General features: G+C 43.8%; 1 protein-coding gene across 1 annotated transcript in view; it reads left to right on the forward strand.

The window, feature by feature from the left end:
• Positions 1-14,259, forward strand: part of KCND3 (potassium voltage-gated channel subfamily D member 3) — a 114,882-nt gene extending 100,623 nt beyond the window's left edge. The window contains exons 4-8 of the mRNA XM_035561553.1: positions 1,105-1,206; positions 8,023-8,115; positions 10,840-10,896; positions 11,847-12,094; positions 14,055-14,259. Of these exons, the coding sequence (XP_035417446.1) occupies positions 1,105-1,206; positions 8,023-8,115; positions 10,840-10,896; positions 11,847-12,094; positions 14,055-14,259 (705 nt within the window). The remainder of the gene's footprint in view (positions 1-1,104; positions 1,207-8,022; positions 8,116-10,839; positions 10,897-11,846; positions 12,095-14,054) is intronic.
• Positions 14,260-15,064: the final 805 nt, after the last annotated feature.

The raw sequence follows: 15,064 nt of genomic DNA on the forward strand, positions 1-15,064 counted from the left end.
AAGTAGAAGCTCTTAAGGTTAAACAAATCTTTCAAATATTGAGGGCCAGAGTCACTCATGCATGTACAGTAATAGAGCTCCTAGAATTATTACACTCTCTGGACCCACTGCAGATATTTGCCTCTTGGCTTTACTGTTCATACAGTGTATACCCATTAGCACCTCTAATTAGAGAGGAAAATCACGAGTTCCATGTTATTTAAAAGATTATGCAGCATTTTAAAATACAACACAATGTAATTATTTTTAATAGCCACAGCTATTTCATGTATTTACTTTTAATAGTGTTTGAGTCATAAATTAACAGTAGAAAAGAAAAAGGCAAATCAGCACTTGACAGAGAAGCAGGCAACATTTGAAAAGACTAACTGGAAAACTAAAAAAAAAATGTGTGATCAAAAGAGAAGAGGGCCTTATTAGTTTTTCTTGCTTGCTTTGTTCTGGGCTGCTTTTTATAATTTAACTTGTTCCTCTAGATGTCAAGAAGGTCAGGGATAAATAAAAATGAGAAGAGTGTTGATGCAGAATGACTTCTGTCATTCTGCAAAGAGATGCATGTTTTGGGACAAACAGTCCTATATTGTCAGATACCAAAGCTAATGAACTAACGTTGCCAGTGCAGGGGACAAAAGGAACAAATAAGGTGCCTTTGCCTACCGCAGAATGAGGAACGTACTTTTCATTAGTGTTTCCCAATAAACCAAGGATCTTTGCTACTTGACTGGTAAGCGAGCAAATTACCAAACGTCTCCCGCTCTGCTCCCTCGGAACGCCTCTTAGCAGCCACTCGCACTGCAGCAGCATCTCCACCACCAGCAGGTACCAGGTGTCAGCATGTTTGCTCACTTCTTATCTCTGGAAAGGCCACTAACACTGTGGCAGCTGCATTCTTCAGATCTACGTGCTCATCTGGGCCCTGGAGACAGCCCCGCGCTTGCTGTTCTAACCAGCAGCCTTGTCCTGCCCGCATACCCCCTGCATTTCATCCCCACGTTTTTCAGGCACAGTGAGAACCTGACATTGCCTTCGTCCTGGTACAGACAGCACAGGACTGACCGCTTGGTGTGCCAAAGTATAAATCCAGCTTATTTGTCTCCTTTGCAGAAAGCCCGGCTTGCGAGGATTCGAGTGGCCAAAACGGGCAGCTCCAACGCCTACCTTCACAGCAAGCGCAACGGCCTCCTGAACGAAGCCCTCGAGCTGACGGTGAGTGCAGACAAAACACCTCCTTCCGCAGACTTTGGGAAGCTCCCTGCTCCCACCCCTCCCTGGGCTCCCTCCCCATTGCCACCCGCATCACTGGCCGTGCAGCACAGCAGCCTCCCCGGAGGGCGTGCTGCTGTACCTGCACTACCGCGTATGCTGTGCTGGAGTCCAGCTGCAGGACTGGAGCAGAGGAAGAAACTTCCTTGGGCTCCTTCTTGAGCTGGGAAAGGATCTGGCCTTCCAGCAGTGGCCAGGTTCACAGCTCGCTCAAACCTTGGTGCGATGAAGCTGTGGGAGCTACACTGCTTTGGACCACCCAGCGTCTGCCTGGGCTATAAATATCCACAGTCGTTCAACATATAGTTATTTATTTTTAGAAGTCTCTCCCTAATATGGACTATCTGCCTAACAGGACAGGAAAAGATTCCCTAGCTCCTGTTTCAGACAGTTTGGTGGTGGGTTTATTTTTAATAGAAAGGCATCTGGAGGCTAATATTAGCTATTCATGAGAAGAAAAAATGTAAGTGCGTCAGATTGCTCAGCAGAATCAGTGAAAACGAGAGCAGGTTATTACATTAAGCCTGATCAACACCAGAGCAGGTATTAGCACATTTCATGAATTCCATTTCAAATAAAGCAGCCTTTCATGCATGTGGGGAGCAAAGAACAAGATGAAGAATGCCTAACTGAGCCACCAGAGCCTCCTTGCACTTGTTCGTGCATCCTTACTTGGGGCCTAATCTTTCAAATGTCTACTATTTTCCCTGGCATACATCCTTGCCAGGATGTTTGCATTTGTAAAATCAAAGCTGAAAACCCTTTTCAAGCTCATGGTGTTACAAGCTGCTCGCTAGGACCTGAGCCCATTCCTACCCAAGATCAGCAGGTCCAGCACACAGAAGCAAATTGTGCATCACCTGGTTTTACATATAGGATGTTTCTCGGTGCAGACCTAGATAATGAAGTGTGGTCTTTTATAACTGGAGTAGCTTTCAAACATACTTTACATGAAATATGGATTTGGAAGGCAGGATGCCCGGATCAGTTTCTGTGCTCCCCTCCAAAACAAGTTCGACCATCCTAACTACACAAATAATGTCTCCTGCTCAACAAATGGCAGTGACGCTTGGAAAATATGTGGTTCTAGAACCACATGCTGCTCTTGAGCAGCTCAAGGAAAGTTTCTATATCAAGAAAATACTGAGACCAGAAAGACTGGTCACATGTAGTCCAGAGATCATTCCCCACCAAGGAAGGGCTCAGGAGCGGGACACCACCTCAGCTGAGTCTACTGTGTCATTACTCAGGAACATTCAAAAAACTGGCTACAATTTAAACTTTTGCTTTAAATTTCTAGTTTAAAAAAAAAAAAAACCATGCCAGAGGAGCTTAGCATGGACACAGTTTTCATTTGATCTTCCAGCCTGTCATCCCAACATGAATCCCCTCACATCTCTCATCAACCAAAATTCCCTGCCAAGATCGCTCACAGGAGAGCAGCTGACACACCAACGCTTAAATCCAAAATGTACGAGGTTGAGAGAAATATTTGGCTGAATGGGTTCATTTTCTGGCACCTGCCCAAAAATAATTGGAAGAAGGGTCTTTTTGTTGGCTACCAAGCTGTTGTACACACAGGAAAGATAACAAAAACATTTCTGAAGAGGCTCTAAAGGACTGCTTTTACCCGTTAAAAAGTTAGATACAGATTAGCACCTAGAGCAGGTCTTCCCAAGCTTTCCTGGGTGCAAATTGCTTTCTAGTGGGCCTACAGCTCTAAACGCTACCACAACTTCCCCACAGCCCAGTAAGATCTGTGAACTCTGCTTGGGAAAGCACCAAATATTAGATACACTTCTATCATTACATTGTAAGAAAATATCCCCACCCTATGGAACTTCCAGATGAAACAGCCAAAAGCAAAGGCTGAGGGGAAGGAAGGAAGAACTACCATCTGCCTGTGCCACACAGGAATATCATTGACTAGAACAAGAAACCTGCCAAAGCCATGCCTGGCATCTGCACCGCTGCCAGGAAATGATCTTTGACTACTTGAGGATTACCCTCAATCCTGAATCAGGAACCAAGACATCTCTCCGCCCAGAGACAGTGGCAATAAATCACTACAGAACTGCTGAGCACCCTTTGTCAGAAAGGTATACATGACCACTTAAACTCCACAAGGCAAGATTTTAAGGCTTTCATTTTATGGCAGCAGAACAAACTATTCTTAAGGGAGTACAAAATGTGAATGACAGCACAGTCTAGCCAGCCAAATTTTTAGGCTAGAAAAAAAAATGAAGGAATGTGACTTGTGCAGTTGCTATAGTAGGGGCCAAAGTATTATCTACATACTGTGTACATCCCTCAGTCAAATTAGTATCAAACTATTTCATTGGTCAGGTGCACATCCCGTTTTGATACCTTGCCCAGGACTCATGCTAACTTTAATGGACTTCACGTGGCCAGATTGCCATTGGGCTTGTTTGGTACCCAGCAGTAATTCCAAGTGCAATTATGATATGGCCATGACTAGATATTATCACTTTCATCATTAGCAATCACACAGTACTATGATCAATGTATAATTGTTTTACAAGCGTCCAGCAGATTGCCCAGCAGTCTGACACCCTGAGGGTTTAACTGAAGGGAAAAAAAAAAAAAAAAAACCTGCTCCAGAATATACCCCAGCTCTGACACTGCAGTCAAACTAATACATTGGGAGAGAAGGACTGTTCAAGATTCCGGAACATGTGCCAGAATTTCCTTTCATTAGCACCAGAATGAACACACTAACGGCATCTTTCGAGGGAACAGCAAGTCTTCAGCCTGTAGCCTTGCATCAGAGTAAAGAACACATGAAGAAAAGGATTGATCCAAGGACAGCAGCAGGAAGAAGTTCTGTTCCTTGCAAGAACACAGACTCTTGCTTTAGAAACATGGATTTGTAGCATTTTGCATTTGCCATCTAGACACCAAGTACTCAGAGCTTTTTCTTCTCATTTAGAGAGCTTTTTAGCGGGCTTTATGTCAGAAGCGCTCAAGGGATGGTGAGCTTCTTCCCATGGCAGCAGCCTACATATCCTCTTAGCAATAATCTCCGTGTACAGCTAGCCGAAATTCCCTTTTAGCTAAAATTCTAGGCAGCGTATATCCTAGAAACAGTAGGTTGTGAGGTCTTGTCCCTTTTCACAAGCAGAATCTGCTTAGCCATAGATAAGCATTATAGCCATTCTCACGGCAAGGGACAGTCTAACCACTGAACCAGCTCGTCTCAGTTCACCAACGTCCAATTTCGTGTGCTGAAGCACTAAATAGAAGATACCTCTGTAGTGGAAGCATTTTGGACTTCAGAACCAATGGCACAGTGTGTTTCAGTCTCCCTCAAAGCAACCAACAGCTCAGCAAATGCCTTCCAAGAACAAACTGAATGGTAGCTGGCATCAAACCCTGCAAAACGGGCACCCCAGCTCAAACAGCAAGCCAGCCCCCCTCCTCCCCCCACCAGTTTTTTCATTACAGCCAGACTTTCTAAAGAAGACACAGATTTTGTTTGCCTGCAGTAACATAGGTACCACTAACACAATCTCTGTAGGTATACAGTCCTCAGCAGCACTATCAAAACGCCAAGCATCTGTGCAGTGTTGGTACTCTCACGGTTCAAGGTGCAGTAGTGCCTGCAGATCTCTCTCAATTTGCATGCTAGGATGTTCTGAATGGCTGCATGCTTTCTTGTTCTGAAAACACCAATCTGGCTGAAGAAAAAGGTGGAGAGATGATAAGGTAGGAATCATACTCACTGATGCTACACTTTACTCCTGGTCACCGCCATCCCTTGATCCATTTCCATCAGTGGCAAGATTTGCCTTGTAATGGAAGGCAGAGAAAGAGACTGAATCGTGCTGCCAAAATCTGACATTTGGCTTCGGTCTTCTACCAGAAGTAGGGAAGCTTTGTCTCTGTCTCAAGCAAATCCTCTCATAAAGATACTTTTTGCAATATCTGCTCTTCCTCCCTCCTTTTCCAGAGTGTTTTAGTGCAGTCTTATATTTGCTTTAAGGCTTGCAGGGACCTCCCTGGGAAATATTCCAACACAGACTTCACCAGAGTCAGTAATCTCAGTAGGGTAGGAACAGGATCTGCTTGATGTGTTAGTTCACCAGGAGGATTGTTAAGAAGAAGAATGGAACTGATTATTTTTTTTTAGACTACTCTTAAAACTACTTCTGGGAATGCTCAACCTTCCAAAACAAAAGCAACAAAAAAATCCATAACCTGCTTAAGAAGCATTCCCACAGGAATCTATTAATTCTGCATACAGTAAGTCAGCTTTCTAAGTGTACCAATTCAGCGATGTTTTGGCATCTGTCAGAGACAGAGTTATTCCTTCACTTAAGGATCGCAGAGCCATCCAGGAAATGGCATCCAGAACACACATTTGCAGTGAATCATTGTGCCACACAGGTGTATCTAAAAGCAATGCCTTAAGCACAGTTAAATTTGACCTCCTTTAGAGCAACAAACAAAGTCTTGGCACTTCTGCCAAGAGGTTCTGCTGCATCTCCCATCCCACCCACTTTCTGTCATGAACAGTCAGATCCTGCTGGTTTGTGTCTAAGCAGGGACTCAAGCCATGCACACCCAGTTTTGACTTTAAGATCTACGCATTACAGAAGACACCAGGCACCCCTTATTAGGGAGCACAGGGAAACATTTCACAACACCTAATTGCCATTTTAATGCATTTAATTGTCTTTGGAAATGCTAGTCAAAGACATGCGCAGATTAATGTGTCACGAAACTGCAATGAATTTTAAGATCAAGGACTTTAAACAGTAGCAGTGAAAGAACGTCCTAAACAACCTAGATTTTAAATCTCCCACTGCGGAACAGAGAAAGTGAGAAAAATAACCCTGGCTCTTAAATATCACAGAAACTCTCTAGGCAACCTCTATTACTTCTTTTCCTTCCATTTCTGAGGTGTACCTGATCACCAGATCACAGCATAAGTGACAGATGCTGTAGTTTGGGGAATGCAAGCACCTGAGTCACTGATGCAGCACGGAGATCAGAAGCACAGAGCACCGCATTTCTTCCCCCTACTCAGGGTGACTAAGTTGGCCTATCGCTACCCTGATGAGTGCTCGCTGCCAAGCTTTCTGCAAGAGCTAAACACGATGTGCATACCGAACTCAGGTTCCCAGCCTCTTATCCTTCCTATTTCAGCTTTTTCTGTCAGATCAAGCCCCTCTGCTTAACACAGAGACTGGGCTGAGACCTGTGGCTTATCCTAACCACTAATAACACCACTGCCTAAGCAGTCTCTTCCCCCAGATCACTACGTGCACACATACATGATGTAGAAACCACAAATAAACCAACAAGAGTGCCCCAATAAGTCTTCCTAACTCCTTGTCGCTATGCCAAAAGCAGCTCTACCCCACCCCAGCTCTTCCCACACCTGCCTAGGAGGGACCACTCCTTTTAACATGTTTTTGACATAAATACTCTCAGTTGTACCCAATCCCTTCCCCGAAGGCACAGTCTGCCTGCTTGACTCTGAACGCACCCTGCTCTCTGAATTACCTTACAAATTTGTTAGCCACATTTGAGCCGTTTGAGCACACTGGGGAAATGGGGGAAAGCTGGTCCCTCACTGCACAGGTCCTGCTGTACAGCCACTAAAATACTTGGATCAGGAGCTCTTTGGGCAGGTTTGCCTTGTTCGGATTTTGTGCTAGGTGATGCACAGGGGGTTCCCTCCCAGTTTGCTGCGCTCCTGGGCACTGTGTTAATGAGACATCAAACACAGGACCCTATTCTACAGGGAAAAAGCCCCAGCTCAACGAGAACCCAATGGAGATGGACCCTCCTCCTAGGGAACTGCTGCTGCATTTCACATAGACTTAAACCCTTCACCACTGCTTCTTCATTTGAGGTATGCTTGGATAGGATAATTTATACGTATTAACTCTTATACACGTAGTGCCTGCCTGTTCCTCACTCGTCCCTGCCTTTCAAACAGGCCTTCCATACCTTCAGTGCACACCAGACCCAGGCCTCAGGACCAGCTACAAGCTTCCCACCAACAACCACACGTTGCATGCTGAGGCAGGGGAAGAACAGCCCCATATTAACACACTGCACGTACCAAGTATGGAGAATAGTTGGCCATGTTCATGTAGAGGAGAGACAGATCTAGGAGTCCAGGCTCTAGAAACAGCATTACAAAGTCCGACACAAGAAGCCCATGTTCACACTTTCTGATCTGGCACTGAGCCGTGCCTCAGAAAGTCCCAGCACAACACACGCCAGTGCCAGCAGACCCAGCTCAGAGCAGCAAGGTCAGGCAGAGCCAGCAGCTCAGCAGAACTGAGACAGCACATGCTTTGTCTCCTGAGAGACAGCAGAGTTAAAGGCACATCTGTTGGCATTCAAAGGTCGTGACAAGTTTAAATGTCTTAACAGCTTTAGGAAAAATAAAACAGCATAGTTTTTTTTATTTACCTTCTGGTTCCAGAGCCTTTCCACCATACAACAGCAGTGTTTCCTCCACAGCTACAAAATGGCTAGAAACACACTGGTTTTGAATCAAAACTCATTTACCCACACGAGTTTACTAGCCAAATAATTAAGGAAAGAAAAAAAGAAAAAAAAGAGTTACCCTCATGAGATTCATGAGAAAAACCTGAGAGATGACAACACTGAAATTATCATCTTTATCCCTGTGAAAGCTGATGCTGGTGGTTGTTTGTTTTCATGGTTTTACACCTGGTTTGGGTTTTTTGTTCCTCCCTCCCCTTTTTCTGACTCTAGGGATCCACCGAAGACGAACAACGTATGACTAAAGGCACCTCCTTAATTGAAAGCCAACATCACCACCTGCTGCACTGCCTGGAAAAAACAACCGTAAGTAGCAACACAACCCTTTCTACATCTTCTTAAGTCTTTGTGCCTGTCCCAGGCTTCCTAAGGAAAAGTTGTGCACATAGTATGCTCTGAACTGCCACTTGGGTGGGCATACATCCCAAGTGGACCTCCAAGCTGTGCCAGAGCGGTCTGACACTCAAGTTCCGCAGAATACCCTGCAATGGAATAAATGCATTTCAATTTCATCAAGTCTTCTTTAAAAAAGAAAAAAATCACTGTACAAAGGGATAGCGGTGTGATTGTCTGCTACTCTGGTCACTTACACCAGTACAAAGTCAATAGCAGGTTGCTCAGTTCACTGGAATACAAATAACTTTTCAGCAAGGGGTTAGGGAGATCCTATAGACCAGCTGCATACTAAGTTCAAATTTTTCAGTGCTTCTGAAAGAGAAACAAACTGTGTTTGTCTTGTGCTGTCAGTCACACATCATATGTACTTGTTGCTTGTGCCACTTAGTACCACGGGACACTTCTGCTGTCTTAAGAGGAAGAAGCTGCTGTCAGCAAGTACAAACCCCAACTTGGTCTGTGCCAACAGGAGACCAGGCTGGAAAAACCAACCTTTAGCCCCTTCTATGGAGCAGAGCAGATGAACTCTCTTAATGGGTTTAAAGGTTGCACATATCTTTTCTCACTACAGTTCTGGTCGCAAGACACGGTAATTTATCTCAGAGCCAGCCAAGCAGTTTCTCTGACAATGACTTTTCTGTTTGTGTCGTGCAAGATGTTGGTGTGAGAATTTCATTTTTTCATTATTAAGTTATTCTGTATGCAGAAGTCTCTTGGAACATTTCAGATATTTATCTGATACATATGTTTTACTTCCAGGTCTATATAAAAGGTTATGCAGTAAAGGAACATATTATCTATACCATGATTCATTCTAGAAAGAATGAAGAGAGGTTAACATTTGAAATATTCATGACTTTTTCTATCTGCATCCATCGTCTAATGTACTTTTGATTTCTGACTTGCAAGAGCTTTCTTTTAGACAAATCACCTTCACTTCCATAGTTTGGCCTATGCTGGAGTAACATCACTTAGGCTTCAGCGATACACTGGAAGAAGACAACTGGTTAATTACAGTGACCTGTGAGCACAGCTGGTTTATCACAATGAGCTATGAAGGTCACCTTTCTAAGGACAGTGAACTGATTCTTCCTGTATCAATGACTATTGAATTCATTTTATAAGACTCATCTTGCCTTTGTTTGTAGCAATTTTGGATGTTACATAACAAGCAGATATTTCACAATCTGACTCTTTGGTTTAGAACTTCATGCTTAAAAGCTTTACTACTGTGACCCACATTTCACATGAATACTTTCATTTGAAAACTTAAACAAACTGGCTGAGGCAAACAAAAGCTGACATCCCTGCCTCCAGGGTCTGCTCTTGTAAGGCCCTGACCTTGTAAAAGCTGATAGGCATTCTGACCTCCGCACCAGGCCGTGGGCATCTCTGGGAGCCGCGTGAGTCACTGCATTACTAACAGGCCAGCTAGGGTGCTGGAAGTAACAAAGCCAATCCTAATTTGTGGATGTATTAGCCTGCCATATTAACAAAGCCACGCTGCCTCCAGCACACAAGCCTGCTCAGTGAATCTCAGTGGTTGAAAATGTTTCAAACGTTGCTTTTTTCAGCAAAGCCTGGCAATAACAATGATACTTTGAATTGAATGAAAACCTAGAGGGAGAATCTGCACCATATTTAATGCATTTTCCCCCACATATTTCAGCCAGTTATTACCATGGATTTTGCATTAAATCTCACCGCTAGTTTGGATTCTGGTCTGAAGTTACCAATCCAAATTGTTCAATCAGCTTGTGCTGAAATTCTAAAATTCACATAGTTTCATAAAATGCTATGCAACATTTCTCCCCCCAAAATGTTAGATTGTAAAAAAAAGAATTTTTAAACACTGAAGAGTCATTTTGTGATGAAGTTGCAGGAATGGAATGAGGAATGTACCATGGTTGCAAACTTGTTTCAATGGGCAATTCACCTTTCCTCAAACTAGGCAGAAACATTCTAAAAGTACCTTTATTTATTGTCATGGTATCTGCAGTCGCCACGAGCATACAGTCTTATAATTGAATGGCTGTGAATGGCTCAGAAATCTGGTGTATAAAATGACAAAGCGACTCTAAAGTACGTGTGGCTGCCATAACAAAGGCTACTTTGTCATATTAATACAACAGATGGAGTTTGTTCAAAGAAAAGGAGCTCTTCCACTCCTTCTGAGTCCTGCATTGAATATGGACATTCACATGCCGCATTTTCTCCAAATGCTGAGTGCACTGAAACCAGTCCTTCGACCCAAACCTTTCCTCTGTGTTTCCACAGACCATAACCAAAACTCATATCCATTGGCGACCCAATGGCAATGCAATTCCAATTCATTACTTGTGAATCAGAAGCTGAAACTTTGTTTTCCTTTGCCTGTGGCTCTCAAAAGATCAAAGCAATAAAGTTGTAACCAGTCTTGTTCTATTTTCAAGAAAAAGCTTAAGGGTGAGAAGGAATGAACAAACGGGTCTGATTCAAGCAAGGTTTGGAAAAGAGAAGGTCTGGCTGCCCATTCAAACTTGAGTGAGCCGGCTGGAATGCTGAGACAAGAGATGCAATGCTGGGACTAAATTTCTGAATGCCGGAATGGACAATCAATTGTGTTTTTATCTTTTGTTGGCATGTTGTCCGTAGGGATTGTCCTATCTTGTGGATGATCCCCTGTTATCTGTACGAACTTCCACCATCAAGGTATTTCCTTTTTAATTCAATTTGCTTTCTCTATGGTCTCTGTGATGTGTCTGGAGAGTGTTTGCTTCCTTTCTCGTTCCTGGTCTTGTCCTTGGGAGTTTGTGCACGTGCCTCTTTTTGCTATCCAGTGCTTGTTTCCTTTGAGAGTTGTGAGTTGTTCCAGTGAAAACTGATGGCTGCCTTCACCATAGTTGCTTTTGTTTCGCATCCTTTCTGATGCTGACAGGGGCTGGATAAGTATGTACACTAGAATTATTTGGGTGTTCATGTATGTGCGTAAGAGTTCTTTCTTTCAGGATTTCTTGTTCTTTAGCACAAAAACTCTTTACAGCTTTCTGAATTTCCTTCCCCTACCTGCTTCCCACTCTCAGCTGCCATGTTTATTTCCGTTCAGTTAATAGAAGCACCCAGTGAAATGCAGGTATGTTCTGCACCCAATAGCCAATACAAGCAACATCCTGCAAGTACATTAAAGGTCCAGATGGTCCTCCAAACACAACACAACCCTGTCCCCAGGAACAAATAAAAAGGTTCCTGAAACTCCTCCTCTCTGGGGTTTAGTAACCACGTGGCATTGCAGAGACTATGAAGCCACTTCCAGAATTCAGACACAAAAATGAGAGGAAAATCAGACACTATATTAACCAACTCCAGCTATGTAAACAGAGCAGTATAAACAGACTATATCATGCTTCTGTCACTGCAACAGTTTCTCTTATTCCCCTATGGATGTGGGACAGCAAAATCTCCTGGTTGCAGAGAGCAGAAGGGCAGAGTTACTTTTTAAGATCTGCCTAGCACAAATATTTTCAGGCACAAAGCATCTTACACAGATAAGGTACCGTCACAGCCCACCAGCCTAGCCCAAGGTGCTGTTGAAAACAACCTGCTGTTGGGTCACAGCTGGTACTGCTACCAGGGAGTAATGGCACTGTTCTTTTCCCTGCCAGAACCACGAGTTCATTGATGAGCAACTGTTTGAGCAGAACTGCATGGAGAGCTCAATGCAAAACTACCCGTCTTCTCGGAGCCCCTCCTTGTCGAGTCACCATGGATTGACCACCTCCTGCTGTTCTCGCCGTAACAAGAAGACCACTCACCTTCCCAACTCCAGTGTGCCAGCCACTCGCCTCCGTAGCATGCAGGAGCTCAGCACCATCCACATCCAGTGCAGCGAGCAGCCCTCACTTACAACAAGGTACAGTAAGTAGGCTCTCACTGCTAACTACTGCATGCAAAGCCCTGGAGTATGTCATCCAACTGAATGTTTGATGCAGCTTCTTAGAGGCCTATTCGGCAGCCAAAGAGAAGGGTCTAGAGCTGGGAGCATCTTTGTTTTCCTCCCTCTAATGTCAGCCTGAGCAAAGTTGCTCCTAGCTGTTCTCTGTAACTGTTCTGGGGGAGAACCAGGTGAAAGCTCGACTCTAATGCAGCTCTTCTCTGACCAGACAGGACATAGAAAAAGGAAATTCAGCTGAAACCTACCTATGAAGTGCTAATCACACAGACAGGAGCCAGTAGTTGCCAACTATGAGCCAGTCACCAAAGCTAGCACAGGGCCACTCCACAGCCCACCTCCCCAATAGCCCAGTGCTTCCAAGCCCTTAATGGGAGCAGGCAAAGACAGCCAGCTGATCACAGTCTGCCAGCCAAAGCTGGCAGAGAGCTGTACACACCGCCCTGGTCCACCGGTGACACTCAGTTCACTGAGTTTCATTATGCGAGTCTGAATCACAGCTGTAAGCAACAAGCACCACTGAGAAACAAAGCAGGAGAAATTTCACAATGCTGTCTTCACAGCTTTCACCTAGAGAGATGTCAGTAATACAGGTTACTCTTCTGATACAAAATTTTGAGATAGTATCATTTTACACAAAACTTACTGAAAAATCATTTCCTCGCTGTGTATTTCTTGCAGTTATTAAATGACTTGCTAAATCCTCCTCAGCCTATTAAGCTTCTTGAGCACTGGGCTGTTTCTGAACCTACCATTTTTCTCCTCCCCACTCCTATCAAAGGGATCTGGAAACTGAAACAAAGCAGCCTTTAGGGCAGCAAAGCAGCTACTTTGTGCCAGGAAGAAGTCAGAACAGCATTTCAGAGAATGAATTATGAATGAATAAGCACAAAACAAGTCTCAGGCTGTTGCAGTTTCAAGATGACAGTAGTTTAAACCAGCACCTGAAACAGTAATTCAGGGGAACACGAACCTATTTCCAGTGTGTGCTATATCAGATGCTAGCAATGATATCTTAAATGTCAACACTGTTAGTTATTTCACTTGCTTACCAAACTGTGAAAGAATAGAGAGAGAAAAAAAGCTTTTGAGTTGTACTTCATGTGGAATGCAGCTCGCCGGGCGTACTGTGTGCTGGTGGCAGAACCACCCAGGCTCTAAGAATGCCCCAGTCTCAGCTTGCGACTGAGGTAACCAGGGAGCAGAATGGGTTCTGTGGTGTTCTTGGGATGCTTGAGAGATCAAAAAACATCCTCTTGGTGAGTCACTCTGAGATAACAACAGCAATAGCTTTCCAACTGGGAGCTTTATATTTTAAAAGGACAGGCCTTGTGTTTAAAATGAACATGTCGGGCTGGTAATAGCAGACTCCTGTAGCTGTGCAGATGCACAGAAATCAACCTATCATTTTCACTCTGTAATTAATTATAGGATGCAATTGATGCAGATCTAACAAGAATGCTCCCAGCTGCCAGATCCTTGAAACTACTGCAGAGATGAAAAAAATAGAAAAGATCAAGGGACAGTGAATTTGAAAGAGGCATTCAAAATGCAAGGAAAACAACATCTCTTTCTCAGAAAGAACTACCTGTGCTCTGAAAAGATGGAGTACACAGTATGGTGTATTTAGATACCCTCTTAATTATACTAGAATTATGCAGGAATGAAGTGGAAACATGGAACAATTTGCCCTGTGAAAAGCTATAGCCTAACCACAAGGAATATTTAAAAACCGCAGTGTAAACTGGGTAGAAATGAACGATGCCTTGCAGGAACTGGGGGGAGCATTTAAGTGGATTCTTCTGAGTATTTTGGTGCCTTTAGTTCAGAGGAGTAAGACACTGCTTAAGAACAAACACTGTTCCTATCCTTTCTACTGTGTGGCTTTAAAAAAAGCCAAACCACTAACTCTGTTTTCCAGTCGTTCCAGTCTCAACATGAAATCAGATGATGGGCTACGACCGAACTGCAAAGCTGCCCAGATAACAACAGCCATCATCAGCATCCCCACGCCGCCGGCGCTCACGCCAGAAGGTGAGAGCAGACCTCCACCCAGCAGCCCGGGCCACTCCACGAACATTTCTACCACCACCACGAGCAACATAGTCAAGGTCTCTGCCTTGTAAGATGTCTCATGCACAGAAGGAGGCTGGAAGACCAGTGCCCCTCTCCCTCCACACCTCCATGTTCCCTTCTTGCTGCAAATTGTGCCTGGATGGACGAACCTGACATTTTGTCATCGAATTAGCAATGGAGACCTAACGAGGCAGCTTTCTTCAGACTTGCATTCATGCTGTGGACTGAGGAAGGATTAGGAAAGGGAGGAAGAGTTTTGTTAAAAGTAAAATCTGCATGGAGAGTACGATGTGCCATGGTACAGGGCAGAAATTACCTGTGAAGGCTGAAGGGAAAGAATCATCATGGCAACAAGAGAGTCAATAAAGAAAACAGAAATATAACACTGTGTATCGCAGCACCTTTTTAAAGGTTTTTAATGGATAATATTTATTCATGAGGAAATGACTGAAAAAGGTGAAAAACAATGGATTTTGTGAATTTTTTTTCTTCATGGAGCAGAACCTTTAAACCAACCAAAATTTCACATTTTTTTTTCTTTTATAGGAAAAGATTTAGACAAAGAAGCCACCTGTCACAGAAACCTATTTCCATTCCTCTGTGTGTGTGCGTGCGAGTGTGCAGCAGAACCACAGAGCAACACTGCATTTCAAAGAGCAGAGCATGTTTTCATGATTCAGTGCACAGTAGGAAAATACAAGCATGTGTCAGCACATACATGTGCACACGTGCACACACACACACAACTATTTCACCCTGGATGGCATTCTTTATTTAGACACTTTTGTATCCGCCTTTTAAGTCAATACAGTGCAATTGCAAACAGTGTGTTTGTCTGCTAATTATTGTCTGTGA

This window comes from Cygnus atratus, chromosome 24 (genome assembly GCF_013377495.2).
Source record: "Cygnus atratus isolate AKBS03 ecotype Queensland, Australia chromosome 24, CAtr_DNAZoo_HiC_assembly, whole genome shotgun sequence".
Classification (NCBI taxonomy): domain Eukaryota; kingdom Metazoa; phylum Chordata; class Aves; order Anseriformes; family Anatidae; genus Cygnus; species Cygnus atratus.